This window comes from Elephantulus edwardii, unplaced genomic scaffold (assembly GCF_000299155.1).
Source record: "Elephantulus edwardii isolate Elephantulus edwardi_28Jun2011 unplaced genomic scaffold, EleEdw1.0 scaffold00094, whole genome shotgun sequence".
NCBI classification, from domain to species: Eukaryota; Metazoa; Chordata; class Mammalia; order Macroscelidea; family Macroscelididae; genus Elephantulus; species Elephantulus edwardii.
In genome coordinates, this window is record NW_006399844.1 from 10400081 (window position 1) to 10416302 (window position 16222).

Genomic DNA, 16222 nt, shown 5'->3' on the forward strand with positions numbered 1-16222 from the left:
GGGCTCTCAAATTGGACTCAGCTCAACCCTCAGTTTACCTGATGTCATGGAGTCAGTTCTGACCCATGACAATCCCAGGGGTTAGAGAGTAGTACCCCTTCACAGGCCTTTATTCATGGGGCCACTGGGTAGGTTTGAACTAGTAACCTTGGTCAAGTACATATTGTTGTCATCACCCAGTATCTTTACCTTTGAATTGGCAAAGGAGCTTAAAGAGGAAACAGCCAAAGTAGGAGAAAAATTAGAGCGTGTGATCCTTTAAAATAAAGAGGTTAATAAAATGACCCCTTCACTAGTGATTTTCTTTTTTATGGAGTATCTTGGAAAGGAGCCCTTTTGCAGCCCTGGCTCCACCACCAATTGGCTACAATTGTGTGCCCACTGTTTTAAAATGAATATTGGAGGGGAGCTCTGGTGGCCTAGTGGCAAGAAGCTCCACTGCAATCCCAGAGGTATGTGGCTCAAATCCACCAGATGCTCTGCTGGAAAAGGAGGGGCAATCTCCTCCTGTACCTGTCAGATCTGATTTGACGGTACAGACACACACAAAATAATAAAATTTTTGCAACAATGAATGAATGGAAACCTAAAATCTCTGTAAATGTTTATGAAAATTAATAAAATATAATTATACAAAAAAAATAAAATTAATATTGGACCAAGAATTGAGCATTATAGATTAATAGCCTTAGGAAAATGGGTGTCTTCTGAATTGAAAACTTCTAACTCCATCCTGTAACTCTACTCCGTAGACCCAAGATAGGATATAATAAAACTGGGTCTAATGAACACACCTGCAATGTGTTATAGACTCATATAAGACTGGATATAATTATATCTGTCTAAAGTGACACTGGCATGGTTTTGAAGAAAGAATAATGGTGGGGTTTTTTTGGTGTGTTTTTTTTTTATTTTTTATTTTTTTGTGTGTGTACTGTCAAATTGGATCTGACTGGTACAGGAGGAAATTGTCCCTCCTTCTCCAGCAGAGCATCTGGTGGATTTGAACCACATACCTCTGGGATTGCAGTGCAGCTTCTTGCCACTAGGCCACCAGAACTCCCTAAGAATAATGTTTTCAGAAGCATGAAAATGGGAATTTAAGGTGTGCAGGCTATATTATGCAAATATGAGGACTGGTTGGCAAGGTGTTCATTTGGGGACATGAGGGGGAAGGCTAAGTATGCCTCATCACCATCACATCCACACCTTCATTTGAAATGGGGCATTGTTCAGGTTCCCTCCCTCACCTAGACAGGGCTAGCTCTGGCCAACAATTGGGTTTCCACTCCCCAGTACCTAATGATGGGGGAAGAGAAGAAAAGGTCTAAAATTATGTCTGCTCATGGGCTTCTACTAGAGACCCTCAACATAGTCTTGACACAATAAATTGCAAAAACATGTTTAAAGCACCCTCTGAAGGCTGAAAGCGCCCCCACCCCTGCCAATTTCACAGACCTCAACAGTGCCCAGAATTTGAAGTGGCCCATTGTGTCAGGTGATGGGATGTGGGCACGGGAGATTGGTTTATTTGTGACACACATCACAAATGAGAGTAAACTGGTATTCCCTGCTTCTCAAAAGTTCGCTTTATGCCACCCTTAAGACCTATGTTGGTATCTGCTTTCATGAACTGAAATCCAAAGAGGATTTTTGCTTTTTAAGAAAAGGTAAAAAGTAGACCAATGTTGAACATTTGTTTACAGCACAGCTGGAGTGGCAGAGTGGTGTCACCAAGCTCCTTACCCGGGAGCCATGTGCCACACCCAACAACATGCCTTTGAACTGTGGATCACTGGGTGCTGGGCTATTTTAGGTCCTGTTAATTGGTAGGTTTTTCTGGGACTCCGGAAACACTGGGGAAAATTTCCCCTACAAATGAATGGTAATTGTTTCTTTGCTTCATGACATCGACTAGAAATCAGCCTATGGAAACTTTCAGAGGAACACTCTGGCAGCCGGAGGCAGTATTGTCTAATTACAGGATGGTGATATATACAGACACGAGAATAAACAAATGACAGCATTTTTAAATTTTTTTAAATGGCACCAATTAATGACTGCAACAGTCAAATATTAAGTACTTTAAAAGCCCATGGACAACAATGAATTAAAATACACTTAAAATTCTAGTTTTCACTACCACTTTAAAAAAAAATCATGGTAGCAGTTTCTAAAACCCATCCTAGTTGATGAGGAAATAGTGTTGGCACTAGAGCATCCTATTTTCAAATGGTGGGTGAAGGGCCACAGGGATCTCCTTAGGCAGAAAAAGTCCACAGGACATACTTTGACTGGACTTTTGGCACTTGCTGCCCAGCCCTCTGGATAAAAGGCAGATGCACTCACAGGAATGAGTTTTGGATCAGAAGTTCTGGCTTAACCAGGAAGCCCCGTGGAAAGCACTCTAGACTGGAGACAACCTCATGGTTTGGCATATATACTCAAAACTACTTCCACGTCTAGGAAAACTAGTGTCAAAGAGTGGCATTACCCAGTAAGAAGCCATTGTTCTGCCTATTACGAGAGTCTTGGGCATGTATCAGGAGAACAGGCCTGGGGAAAACTGTCACAAGCTCACCAGTTTGACACCACTATTCTCACCAAGTCAGCCCATGAAAGTAGTGCTGACCATTCGGTATCCCTACCTGCTCGAGCACTTCAGGTTTTCATCCCTGCCCTCCTGCTCTGACCACTGAGACCTTTGGGGGAAAAGTCAGTGGATAGGAGACTTCACTGCTAGCACATGGAGGAGAGGATAAGGCAAAGAACCAAAGGGCTATAGCCTTAGTAAACAATAAACAAAACCTTCCTACCTACAATGATTTTTCTAGGCCAATGTGGCAAGATGACCTTACTTGAAGAGCTAAGTCATGGTTGCTTCTGGCCCAGTGTGTGGATACTTGACCTGAGTGGTTGGTTGTATGGGCTGAGTGGCTGGCACCAGCGTGCAGAACCAGGTGTGGGGGGGGGGGCACTTATCACCCTGGTTCACTATGCCACGCCCCATGCTTTGACCTTCCAGAGCCCTTGAGATAAAACTCAAGGAAGAATCCTTGAACTGGCACTAAAACCACTTTGCTGCCAGTGGTGGGGGCTCTGATTGGATCCACCAGTTGTTCTTGAAGGAAAAAAGTGCTTTTTCAAAAGGGGCAGGTTACAGGAGGGAGGTAATATGAAAACTCTTTACAAAAACTCAAACCTATCTGCTCATGAATACTCAGAAAACTGAGGCCATCCAGGGTACAATTTGGCCCATGGAACACTGAGCGGAGAAGGCAGCTGGTTGTGAGGAGGTTTGGCCAGTGGCTGACTTCTGGGAACAATTACCCATCCTTTTTGGTTTGAGGAGCGTCAAAGAGGCGGACTGCCTTCCTGCACAGCAGCGAGAACCAGTAGAGCTGTGGTGCTATGAGGATGGCATTGGCCAAATTGCAATGGGAAGGGATCTGGAATGGCACTAGAATCAGGCTTATCCCCATCTGTTGGCCATAGGACCAGTACATGAAGGGGAAAAGCAAAATCCGACAGGAAAAGAAGGTGGTCAGGGTGAGGATTCCGTTCACTTTGTACAGAAGGGTATGCTGCTGCTTTAGCTATAACAAAAAAGGAAGAGAGCAGGAAGTCAATGAAGAGGTTGGGGCATCAGAGAATGACTCCCCTCTCCTTGTTCTCAGCTCTACAGGAGGCAAGGCAAGCAGGTAAAAGTACTACCTGCTGTTGTTGGCTGCCACTGAACTGGCCCCCGACTCACAGCAATCCGTGTGAGGCAGTATCAGACCATGTGATCCATACAGTTCTCAGTCCTGATTTTCAGTTGAAAGTAGTCAGGCTTTTCTTCCTCCCCCTCTAAGTGTAAAAGCTTTGATGAATCCTGCCCAGCATCATGGAGAGTAACACACAAACCTCCACTGACAGACAAGTGGTAGCTGTGCAGTATACTGACTGGGAATCAAACCTAGGTTTCCTGCAAGATGAGTATTCAACCATCGCTAAATTCTTTGACACCTATATATGCATCTAGTTCTCTGAACGCATATAATAAGGTTCTAACTCATTGGCGTTGAGGCAAACTGACTCAGAGCTGACCCTCCAGCAGGTTTTCGGAGGCTGTGAATCCCATGGTAGGAGACTGTTCAGCCTTCTCCCAAGGAGCTGCTGGTGGTTTCACACCACCACATCACCTTTGGGATAGCAGTGCAACTCACTTTGGACTAGGCCGTCAAAGCTCTGTGTGTGTGTGTATAAAATGTTAAGTGCAGTCGAGTTGTAGACAACTCAGAGACCCTATGAAGGAAAGGCCTGAGCACTGTTTATAGTTTCCAGAGGCAAGCCATTTTGGAAATGGATGCCACTCTTGCTTCCAAGCTTGTTTTAATCAGGAAGCTCCACCAAACACTGTCCACCATGGGTAACCATTATCACATTTGGCACATCAGTGTCACAGTGTTTAGCATCACAGCAACCACAAGTTACCTCTATACAGCAATGCACAGACCAGTGTATGTACTCACACATACACACACACGTATTTTTCCAATGTTGTAGGTATGTGTTGTCAAGTTGGAACCAACTCAAAGCTGACCCTCCAGTGGATTTTCAACAGCAATAAATTGTGGAGAAGCTGGAGGAATTGAAACACCTGCCTTTAGGGTGGTGGTGCAACACCTCACCAGGAGGCCACCAGAACTCCCTACTTTTTCCAATAGTGACATCACACATGGCCTAAGCCTCTCAACTGACTGGAGTACAGAAGCAGTGGGTTAAAGAAGACCATCTGGAGCTAGGAAAAAATATGAATAAATGAACTGCAGCAATTTGGATTAAACCTACAATTTCATGGCACACTGACTGAGATGGCCTAGTGACATTTCCGCCTGTTGCGTGGCCTCCCATCTCATTACTCCTAACCCTGAGGCATTTCTCCAAGCCCACAATCCACAAAGGAAGAGCCGGGCCAGTTCCCTCCCACATCACCCTCGTATTCCCCTCATACATGCCTCAATCAGAACTTTGCCCAGCGACACAAACGGAGTACTCAGCTCTGCTGTGAAGATGCAGCCCACGAAGAAGTCCCCCAGGTCTCCCCGAAGCTTCTGCAGAGGCAAAAAGGGAAACAAGAAAGGGAGGCTAAGAAATTGCTGCAGAGAAATCCTAACGAATGTTCTAGAAAAGGGGTAACCAGGAGAGACCAGGCAGGGAAAGGAGAGTGCTAAGGAGGCAAGTGGGGACCCAGTCCATATTCTGCTACTTCCCCAGCAAAAGGACCTAGATGGCTGGATTCCTGCAACCCAGAGGCCAAGTCAGATAGGCTGATGGTCTCCATACACCAAATTTTCTCGAGTTTCAGTGCAAGTCAGAAGGAACTCAACAGACAACTTGGGTATCTAGCTGAGTCATGGCAAGGGCACTAGGCCAGTTCAGTACAACCAATATATACCAGGCCTTGAGCTAGATGTTGGGTCCCAGTACAATCAAGAGAGTGCCCCCTCCAGAAGTTAATAAATACATCTTGCCTCTCCTTCATCCCTTTCACAAAGGCAGCAGAGCATAGAGTAATACTAGCTCTGCCCTTGGTACAACTGAGATAGGCAAATGCCTTTACTTTTTTTTTAAACATAAAAAATTGTTTTCATTTTTATTTCCCCATTGTTGCACAGAGAGACACAAATTCTTGATACTCCAGTTTCTTCATGTACAGTATGAAAATCAAATAATGAAACGTGTTGCTGTCAAGTTGCTTGTGACTCATGACATCACTGTGTTCCAGAGTGGGATGGTCCCACAGGGCATGCTCAGGATTGGCTCCATGGCAGTGGGTTTAATCTTTACAGAAGCAGGTTGCCAGGACTTCCTTCCACAGCACTGCTGGGTGAGTGTAAGCCACCAGCTTAGCCTTTGTAGAGCACAAACTCTTTGTGCCAGCCAGGAACCTCATTTAGGTCCAGGAGTTTATAATAGAAAGCTCTGAGCTTTAAATCAAGTATCTGCCACATGGAAGACACTCAGATAATGATTCGTTTTCTCTCTGCATACTCATTCTCTTCGTTATTTGGTGAGTTTTCAGGGGGAAATAGATATTGGAAGAAATTATAAGGCTATGTGCTCTGAGGACATGTTTTCTACTGACATCAAAATAATGCATACAATACTCTCTTGCACTGTTAGTGCAAAGAACTAGCTGACTGAATTACTTTCTTATTTCTTACTGTCAATTATTTTTGTTTATTATTATTATTAATTATAATGAAAATGTAAAATCTTTGGATTTCCATTCATTCATTGTTGCACTTTTCTCCCTGTCACCCCTTCCCCCCCGTCCCATTTTCTCTTCTCTTTAAAAAGTAAACAAAAAATTCTTCTATTGTTATACAATCCCTCCCCCCAAGTCCACTTCACTATGCAGCCTTCGTTCTGGACTCCTGTCATGACAATAATACACAATCATATATCCCTTTTAAACAGTTCTCTCCCTCATCTGTTTCAGTGCAGTATACATTATTTATCCCATCTTTCTCAGTCTCCCCTCAAACCCAATGTCAATCTCGTTTTATAACAATGGCACTATGTACTTGTTGTTGTTATGTGCTGTCAAGTCGTTTGCGACTCATAGCGACCCTATGTACAACAGCCCTAAACCCTGCTCTATCCTTTGCCAATAGCACTGCCTCTAACACACTCATCCCGATTACCCCAGTCACTGAATCAATCCATTTCATAGAGGGTCTTCCCCTCTTGTACTGTCCCTCCACCTTCCCAAGCATGATGTCCCTCTCCAAGGACCTGTCCCTCCTTGCAACATGCCCAAAGTATGTCAGATGAAGCCCCAGAATCCTTGCCTCCAAGGAGTTGCTTGGTTTAATCCTCTCCAGGATGAATCTGTTTTCTAGGCAGTCCAGGGTACATTCAATACTCTTCTCCAGCACCACAGCTCAAAGGCATCAATTCTCCTCTATCCTCCCTAGTCACTGTCCAACTCTCTGATGCATAACAAGTGATGGCAAAGACCACGACCTGTATCAGGCGCACCTTAGTCTCCAGAGAGACACCGTTGCTCTTTAGTACTTTAGAGAGGTCCCTAACAGCAGACTTTCCCATCGCAATATGTTTTTTGATTTCCTGACTGCTGGTGCCAAGAGTGTTGACTGTGGAGCCGAGCAAACTGAAGCTGTGAACAATCCCAATCTCTTCACCATCCATCCTGATGCTACCAATTGGTCCAGTGGTGAGAATCTTTGGCAGTATGTAGTATATAGTATTTATCCTTTTGTGTATGAGATCTTTCACTCAGCATAATGTCCTCCAGGGTCATCCATTTTGAATAGTATTTCATGAGTTCCTTGTTTTTCAATGCAGCGCAGTATTCCATTATTTCTAAGATGATGTTGTTGTTTGTTGTTAAGTATTGTCAAATCATAGACGACTCATAGCGACCCTATGAACGAAAGACCTGAACACCTGTATAACTTTCATTGTTTCTCCAAGTTCAGAGGGTTTCCGGAGGCAAGCTATTTCGGAAGAGAATGCCACTCCTGCTTCCAAGCTTGTTTTAATTGGGAAGCTCCAAACACTGTCCGCTATGTGTAACCATTCTCACATTTGACACATCAGTGTCACAGTGTTTAGCATCACAGCAACCACAAGTTACCTCTGTACAGCAAATGGACTGACCGGTGCTATTTGTATTTATATTGTTTTTATATTATACAAATTAAAGACAGAACTGACAAATGCTGAGGAATCCAGAAGTCTGCTGCTATTGTTCTATGAAGTCTGCTACAACTCATAGACACCCTATGAACAACAGACTGAAACCGAGTCCTACCTCGTCCTGTCCTCACCATCTCTAATAAGCTCCAACCCACTGTAACTGTCACTGTATCAAGCCATCTCATTGAGGATCTTCTCTTTCTTTGATCTTCCACCCTTTACAGCATGATGCTTCTTCCCAAGGACTGGCCCCTCTTGACAACACACCCAAATTTTGTGAGCCCAAGTTTCATCATCCTTGCCTCTAGGGAGCACCTCTTTCAAGACAGACTTGTTTGTGGGAATTGCTAAAAAGAATGCTGTTAGCCGGGAGAATCAGGCACACTTCAGGTTTACTTCTTTTTCGACACTGTTGGCATAGGGGGCATTTAATAACGTAAGCAACTGGCACAAGGAAAGGGGATACAGTTGGAAAGGGAAAGAAAAGAGGGCTAGTCCTCACTCAGCATGAATGGTCCAGACCTCTAGCTTAATGGGAGAAAATGAATACCCGAGGATACTGGTCCGGGGAGGCCTTACCTGTGCAACGGGCACGAGGGCGAGCAGGATGACTAAATGGTGCGTGACCATGAGGCGGTTTTGAATCAGTAAGTTTTGGAAAGTGGTAAAGGAATGTTTGCGGTGCTCCTCCTTGCTTCTGTACCACTCACAGAGGTACATGGCATAGAAGTCATAGATCATGTATGGAATCAAAAACCAAACATATTCCCGGGCAAGCCAGTGCCTGAAAGAAAGCATACAGATGGCTCGTGAAATAACCATGAATATCAGTTACAAAAGCTCAAAGCCAACCCCTTCTCAAACACTTTCCCCGAAGCTTGGTTTTTATCCCACGTGCTTTAGAATAAAGGCACTGCTGAACAGGGAGAGTAAATAGCTTCTTCCTCTAAGGACCAGGGCAGATTTGTAAGCACCAGAAGACAGAAAACAGCACAGGTTCACTCAGCACCACGGGCTTAAGTGACCTGCCGTCACAGTTGCATTTTCTGCCCGAGACAGCAACTCATTTGCAATAGCTTTTCTGGCATTCTGTGATATCATCTGACTTTCACAGAGATGCATTTACAAATGACTCAACAGCTCCACCAAGAAACTGGTTTGGAAGGCGTCCCACATCCCAAATCCCACATCTAATATTTCCGGTTTAACTCCTTGCAGTTGCTCAACAGTTGGAAGTCCACTCACCAGAAGCCTTGGATGAATTCTCCCTTAGCGTCTACACGCAGCCTCACTCTAAGAAGTTCTGGGTAGCAACCCTGGCCATATTCTCTGTAATCCTATTGCTAATTCACTCATTAAGGGACATAAATCTAGAAGTGAGTCTAAGCCTTAAATATAAGTTACCGGGAAGAAGGTGAACAAAAGCACTGGTCCCATTTATTTGTCAGAATGCATTTTCCCATACCAAAGCCTAAATGCCCTGTGTCAATCCTAGCCAAAGGGGCTGAATCAATATGCTAAAATGAAATGATAGTTTGTTACTGTCATAGGATGATGTATCAGAAGGAAAGTCTTTATAATCAATATAGTTTTGTTCCCAAATTAAGCATGCCACAGAAAGTTTATATGAAAATTTAAAAAGTCCAAGTCAAATCATGTACCAGGCTGGAAAGGATAGGGCTCACTTGGTTGGCAGATTTTCACTGAGCATCTATGTGTCAGGGAGGGCACATTGGTGGTCTAGTGGGTAAGGAGATGCACTGTCAACCCAAAGGCAGGCGGTTCTAATCCACCAGCTGCTCTGCGGGAGAAAAAGGAACAGGAGTAAATTTCACACTTGAGATTTACAGCTTTGGAAAACCCACTACAAAGTCAGCTATGAGTCATTTGCAGAAATGAGAAAAGGCAGAGGGAGGGAGAGAGGGAGGGAGGGTGCGTGCAAGGGAGGGAAGCAGGCAGAGAAAGATGCATTAGGAAGAAGAGGTTCATTTCATAGTTTCCAAACTACAAGCACATCAGAGTCACCTTCAGTGCCTGTTAAGACAGGTTAAATGTGTGGAGGGCATTGGAATTTTTAACTGTTTCAGGTCACATCCTAAGGAATCAGTTTATTGAGTCATGACACTAAACACACCTAAAGATGGTGCCATTCCTGCCTCTGCTCCTGAAAAGTTCCTGTGCTCACTTGCCACGGCATAATTAAATAATGAATAAACAATGAAATGACACAAACGAGTAAGTAGTGGCAAAGTCACTTGCAGGTGATGAATTAATATAACCAGATTCCATGGAGGTTAAAAGAGGCAAGGTGCATGCTTTCGCCCATCTATGGTCTCAGTCACTTTCTTAAAGCAATCTCAACACAAAATAATGACCGCAGAGCTACCACAAGCTTGGCTGAACTACAACTGGCCTCTCCCTTTGAGTGCAGCCCCAGGATTTTAATATTCTGCACATGGTACCAATTCAGTAAGATCAGAAAGTATGGCTCTTAGGTAGAATTCTTTGAAGACTTATCAGCAAGAGATCTGGATTATATTAACTACCAGTAGCCAGGGATTTAGACTTATTTATAACATGAGGATAATAACACTGTGTTACTTCCCTGTGAGGATTAAAAAGCTAAGAACGTGACCATGTTTTCCAACGCAAACACCACAAACTAACCAACTGCTGTTGAATCAATTTCCCCTCACGATGCAAACAACTGAGACGTTATCTCACCCCAGCAACGATATGAAAGTCAACAGGGCACAAATAACAAATGCTGGTGAGGTGGTGGAGAAACTGGAACTCTTATTCACTGTTAATGGGAATGTAAAATGGTACAGTCACTATGGAAGGTGGTCTGGCATTTTCTCAAAATGTTGGAAAGAGAAATACCATTTGACTCAGCAATGCCACCACTGGGAATGTACCCTGAAGAAACCAGAGCTGAGACTCAAACAGATGTATGCACACCCAAGATTATTGCTGTGTTATCCACATTAGCAAAAAGATGGAAGTGGCCCAAGTGCGTATCAACAAATTAGTGGAAAGAAATACTGGTACATTCACACAATGGAATATTACACAGCACTAAAAATCAATTAACTCATAAAGCATTACACAACATGGGTGAGCCTGGAAGACATTATACTTCATGAAGTATCTCAGTCATAAAAGGGCAAATACTGCATAACACTGCTGTTATAAAACAGGACTGGTAGGAAGGTTAGAGAGAGAATAGGAAAAGCATGGATAGAAATTGAACACCTACTGGAACAGATGAGGGGAAGAATTGACTAAAAGGAATATACGATTAGGGATTACATGTATGACAATAATCTGGAATGGGGAGGTGCATTGCAAAGTGGACTGGGGAAGGGAGAAGGGAGGAAAATGTGCAACGATGAACGAGTAATAAAAATTTCCCCTCATGGTGACCCCATGTATTTCAGAGTATAACTGTGCTCCACAGAGTTTGAAATGGCTGTGATATTTCAGGACGGAAATTTCCAGGTCCTTCTTCCACCGAACTTCTGAGTGGATCTGAATCACCAACTTTTCAATTGACTGCTGACTGCCAAACAATCTGCATCATCCAGGTATAGAAAAGTATAAAAATAACTATCAAAACATAAATGCAAGCCCTAGAGGTGTAGCATAATGCACACGGTATCAGGTTGTTAACCATAAGGTCAGCAGTTTGAATTCACCAGGGGCTCTGCAGGAAAAAGATGTGCAAGGGAAACTCAAGACGGGTTGCTATGAATCAGAATTGATTCAGTGGCAGTGTTTGAGGTGTTTTGTTTTTTTTAATATAAGTCAAGGAGCTCATGAGGTTTGCCATCAGCTTCTACTCCAAAGGTTGAAGATTCAAACTCACCCAGCAGCCAGCAAAGACAGACCTGGCAAGCTGCTTCTGAAAAGATTAGTCAAGAAAATCCTGTGGAGTAGTTCTAATCTGCTAACATGTAGAGACACCACGACTCAGGCCAACTAAACAGCAATGCTAACAAGAGACATGTCCTTACTCTAAGAAAAGTGCGTGAGGTGCCTCCAGCTGGGGCTTTCACTATTTTTAGGGCCCTGAACCTTTTTAAGAGCTCTGGAGGTATAGTGGGTTAAGCTTGGGCTTAACCAAAAGGTTGGAAGTTCAAACCCACCAGCCACTGGAGAAGGATGAGGCAATTTGCTTCTGAAATCCCAGGTGGTATTTGGCTCCACTCTACGAGGCTTCTAGGAATTGGAATTTATCCAGATCAACTGATTTGGGGTGTTTTGGTTTTGGTTTGGACTTCCCCCCCCCCAAAAAAAGAAACATCTCTCCCTTTGCTTATATACCTTGGGTTTGTTGTTGATGTGTACTGTCGAGTCAGAACTGGCTCATAGCTCACCCTCTAGTGGGTATTCAAAGGCAGTTGATTGAACAGGAGGATGGTTTGGACTTTTTAAAGAGTCTGATGACTTTCGACTCCACACCAACTTCTACAGATAATTTTGGGAGATTGATAGATGCCCCCTTCCATCTATGGATGCTCTTAGAAAAGCATAAAATGAGAAGGCACACCAACTCAACTCTCTGCTAGCAAATCAGAATTGACTAACAGCTGACCCTCCAGAGGACTTTCTCTCTCTCTCTCTGATTGCCAGGGTGTCAAAACTGACTCATATGCTTCCAGTGAGTTTTTAGAAGCTGTAGATAACATGGGTGGGGACAGCCCATCTTTCTCTTCAGATGCAGCTAGTGGATTTGAACCACCTGCCTTTGGGTTGGCAGCACAACTCCACAACTCCTTACCCACTAGGCTACCAGAGCTCTCTGAGAAAGCACATAGTAAAAAAAATAAATAAATAAAAATACTTTTTAAAAATTGTATTTATGAAGCAGGAGTGGCATCCACTTCCGAAATAGCTTGCCTCTGGAAACTCTATGAATGTGGAGAAATAATGAAAGGTTTACAAGTGTTCAGGTCTTTTTGTTCATAGGGTTGCTATGAGTCATCTACGACCTGATGGCACTTAACAACAATAACAATTCACAGTATGACCCACAAGAGACTCTAGTTTTTCAGTGACTGTGCTGTCAGACCACAGTCAAGGGATTTGCTCTGCAGGAGAAAGATGGGCAAGCTCATACCGTGTGATTTACTGCTTCTGAAAAGGGTTAACTGTGAGTCTGTTCCAATTCCACAATATCTAATGACAAACAACAGATGTCTTTAGAGAGCGCTGGTAGACTAGTGGCAAAGAATTGTGCCCTATGAGAGAAAGAGGGACCATCTCCCCCTATGCAACTTTATAGCTTCTGAAAACCCACTGAAAGGCCAGCTATGAGCAGGTTCTGACTTAACAGAACATAACAACAACATCAGGTATCTTTACAGCATCTTTATGTATCAGTATAAAGAAAGGCAGAGGTCCTAGAAATGTGATGTATGTTCACATTTTACAAATAGTGAATATAAAGCTTGAAGACACACAAAACAAGGAAACTGAAGGTGTGTCACCTGCTCTAGCCACGGCTCTCACACCTGAGTGAGAACACACAATGGTGCTATGGAGTTGAAAGTTAATTGTATGTAAATAATATTTTCTGAAACCACCAGGACTCTCTGGTGGTTCAAACCCACCAGCTCTGGGGAAGAAAGACAGGCAGTCTGTTTCTGTGTGATTTGTTGTTTTTGTTAGGTGCCATTTAGTCAAGTACGACTCAAAGTGACCCTGTGAACAAAAGATCTGAACCCTGCTCTATCCTGTGCCATCCTCACACTTCCTGACACACAAGAGCCAATTGTGGCAGTCACCGTGTCAATCCACCTGGTTGAGGGTCTTCCCTTCCTTCACATGGTCCACCCTTCCCAGCATCATGTCCTTCTCCAAGGAACAGTCCCTCCTAAAACATGTCCAAAGTATGTGTGGCAAAGCCTCATCATCCTTGCCTCCAAAGAGCACTCCAGGTGCACCCTCTCCAAGAGATATGTTTGTTCTCTCGACAGTCCATAGGATGTTCAGTGCTCTTCTCCAACACCACAGTTCAAAGGTGTCAGTTCTTTCTCCGTCATCCTTATTCACTGTCCAGCTCTCAGATGAACAGCAAGTGATCGGAAAGACTATGGCCTGAATCAGATGCATCTTAGTCCTCAAACTGATGTCACTACTCCTCGAGAATTTGGAGACATCCTTAACTGCAGACTTTCCCAGTGTAATGTGTCTCCTTATTTCCTGACTGCTGGTACCAAGAGTGTTAATTGTGGATCCAAGCAATATGAAGCTGTTGACAGTTTCAATCTCTTCTCCACCCATCATGATGTTGCCTGTGGTAAGAATCTGCGTGAACTCAATGGAACATTAGCTGTGAGTCAGTTGTAACTCAATGCCAATCAATGTTGAGGTAATATTTCCTGAAATGTACAGCTGGCTCTCAGGTGAGCTCCACCTAGTGCTGGAGCAGGGTGATGGCGGTCCTCCTCTGTCTAACTTTTGAAAGGAGGCTGGCTTCACAATTTGACCTGAAACACTAGGAGGAAGAAAGCTTGCTAATTGATCAGAAAATGCTCTTTACAATAAAAACCGATACCTGTCAAGCAAAATCTGTCAGCCTGTGGTGTAGACAGACAAGGTCTCTCCACCTAGAATCTCTTCAGCTCAAAAACTCATTGTCATCCAGTCAGAACCGACTCATAGCTGATCCTCCAGTGGCTTTTCCGAGGCTGGAAACTGCACAGGAAGAGATGACCCCATTGTTCTCTCTCAGATGTGCTAATGACTCTTTCAGTATCTACAGTTTATTGCCATTAACTGGTTTTGTCTGAAAAGAGGCACAAAACCAGCACAAAAAAGGCACAAAATGCCTGATGGCAGGGTTAACCCCAAGTCAAGATCCAGGCACATAGCGGGCAGAGACAGATGCTCTACATAGGCCCCCTGGTGTTCAGTGCCAACAGGTGAATAGGTCACACTGCAGACATGCAGACAACCATCAGAGAAAGGCTGTTAATCTGAGTCCACACATCAGACTCTTCAATTTAACGGGGAGAAAGTGAGAGTGCTTTGAGGAAGACAAGTTTTTAAAAAGAAAAAAAAAACTTAAAAGAAAAAGAACCACATTATCATCGATTGTTCAATTCTAAATACTCACAAAGCAGACCATCCCGTTCTTAATTTATGATTTGCACATGTTGTAAGAAGAGACAGGTCCTTAGAGAGGGACATCAAGCTTGGGAGGGTGGAGGGACACACAAGAGGGGAAGACTTCTATGAGGTGGATTGATTCAGTGACTGGGGTAATCGGGATGGGTGTGTTGTAGGCAGTGCGATTGGCACCGGATAGAGCAGGGTTTAGGGCTGTTGCACATAGGATCGCTATGAGTCGCAAGCAACTTGACGGCACATAACAACAACTCTTTTTGTCAGAAATGACTCACAGCTGACCCTTTCACAGGTTTTCTGAGGCTGTACATTGCAAGGGAGAAGATGATCTTTTCCGCTAAAGGAGCCGCTGGTGGATTTGAACCATCAACGAGGTGCTGTCTTTGGGTCAGACAACTCCCTATCGACTGCACCACCAGAGCTCCTATACCCTAGGATTAGTTTCACTGAAATGGCATTCATTGAAATTGCACACTTCTTGACCTGAGACACATTTCTGAAATCTCCTTGTCACCTTCACCAAATCCGTTTGAAGCCTTTGTGAGGAAGACCGAGGTTTTGTTCTCTTCAATAGAAAAGGCACTTCAAACCACACGGGACAGATCGTGGTCAATGAACTGAGTGGAACTCAGGGAGAGCCTCAAAAGTAATCTAAAGCCACACACCTACTTCTTATTCATTTTCACACTTAAGTCGCTCACAAAGCACTTGGCTCAGTGGACCACACTGGCCTCAAACTCAGAATGTTATTCTCTAGCATTTCTGCGTTTACTTTCCTCCCAAGCCTGGGAGACTGAGGGAAGGGTTTTTCTCACTAATCAGCTACCTACGAGCGTGGGCTGAAGAAGTAGTGCCTGGGAGCCACCAAAATATAGGACTTTGCCCCAAAGTGCCTCAGCCCTGCTGTTTGTGTTCCTTCCACCTGGCTTTGGATGTTACCTGTCTGAAATCACGTTTTTGCAGGAGCGGATGATGATGATCCCCGACCCGGTGGCCAGCACAGCGTGCACGGAAGACACCAACCTAACGTGGAGCAGAAAAGAACAAAACAGCGCGCTTGAGACAATACCGTGGACGCATCAAGTCCCAGATCTTCAACCTGACTCTCCCCTAGACAGCTAATGCCCTGAGGAAAATGGTAGCCGCCCTCCCGATCCCCCAAAGCAGCTAGACTCCAAGAGATGCACAAACACATCCGTCCCCATCCTGATCCAGCCCCCAGCCTCCTCCTCTCTCCTTTCTGCGGGAGGGCGCACAGGGTCTGTCCAGACCCGGCCAGACGTACGAGGACAGAGCTGTGGGGTGGGATAAGGAAGCCGGGGAGGCAGGCCCCTCGCTTCCTGCCGCCCCCCTTTTCCGTTCTCATTCAGCGCCGGGG

General features: G+C 44.3%; 1 protein-coding gene across 1 annotated transcript; it reads right to left on the reverse strand.

The window, feature by feature from the left end:
* Window positions 1-3326: 3326 nt before the first annotated feature.
* On the reverse strand, window positions 3327-16210 carry LOC102858919 (protein FAM57A-like). Its single transcript, XM_006891084.1, has 5 exons — window positions 16116-16210; window positions 15784-15867; window positions 8290-8494; window positions 5001-5096; window positions 3327-3596 (listed from the first exon to the last, which is right to left on the reverse strand). The coding sequence occupies exons 1-5, from the start codon at window positions 16208-16210 to the stop codon at window positions 3327-3329; spliced, it is 750 nt and encodes a 249-aa protein (XP_006891146.1).
* Window positions 16211-16222: the final 12 nt, after the last annotated feature.

Bases quoted from the DNA above. Each gene is read 5' to 3' on its own strand.
- LOC102858919 (XM_006891084.1), bottom strand. From the start codon at position 16,210: ATGAGAACGGAAAAGGGGGGCGGCAGGAAGCGAGGGGCCTGCCTCCCC. The intron at 5,097-8,289 runs GTAAGGCCTCCC...TTGCCTCTGCAG, and splicing joins CCCTCGTGCCCGTTGCACAG to AAGCTTCGGGGAGACCTGGG. The intron at 3,597-5,000 runs GCATGTATGAGG...TTTTTGTTATAG, and splicing joins TGGGCAAAGTTCTGATTGAG to CTAAAGCAGCAGCATACCCT.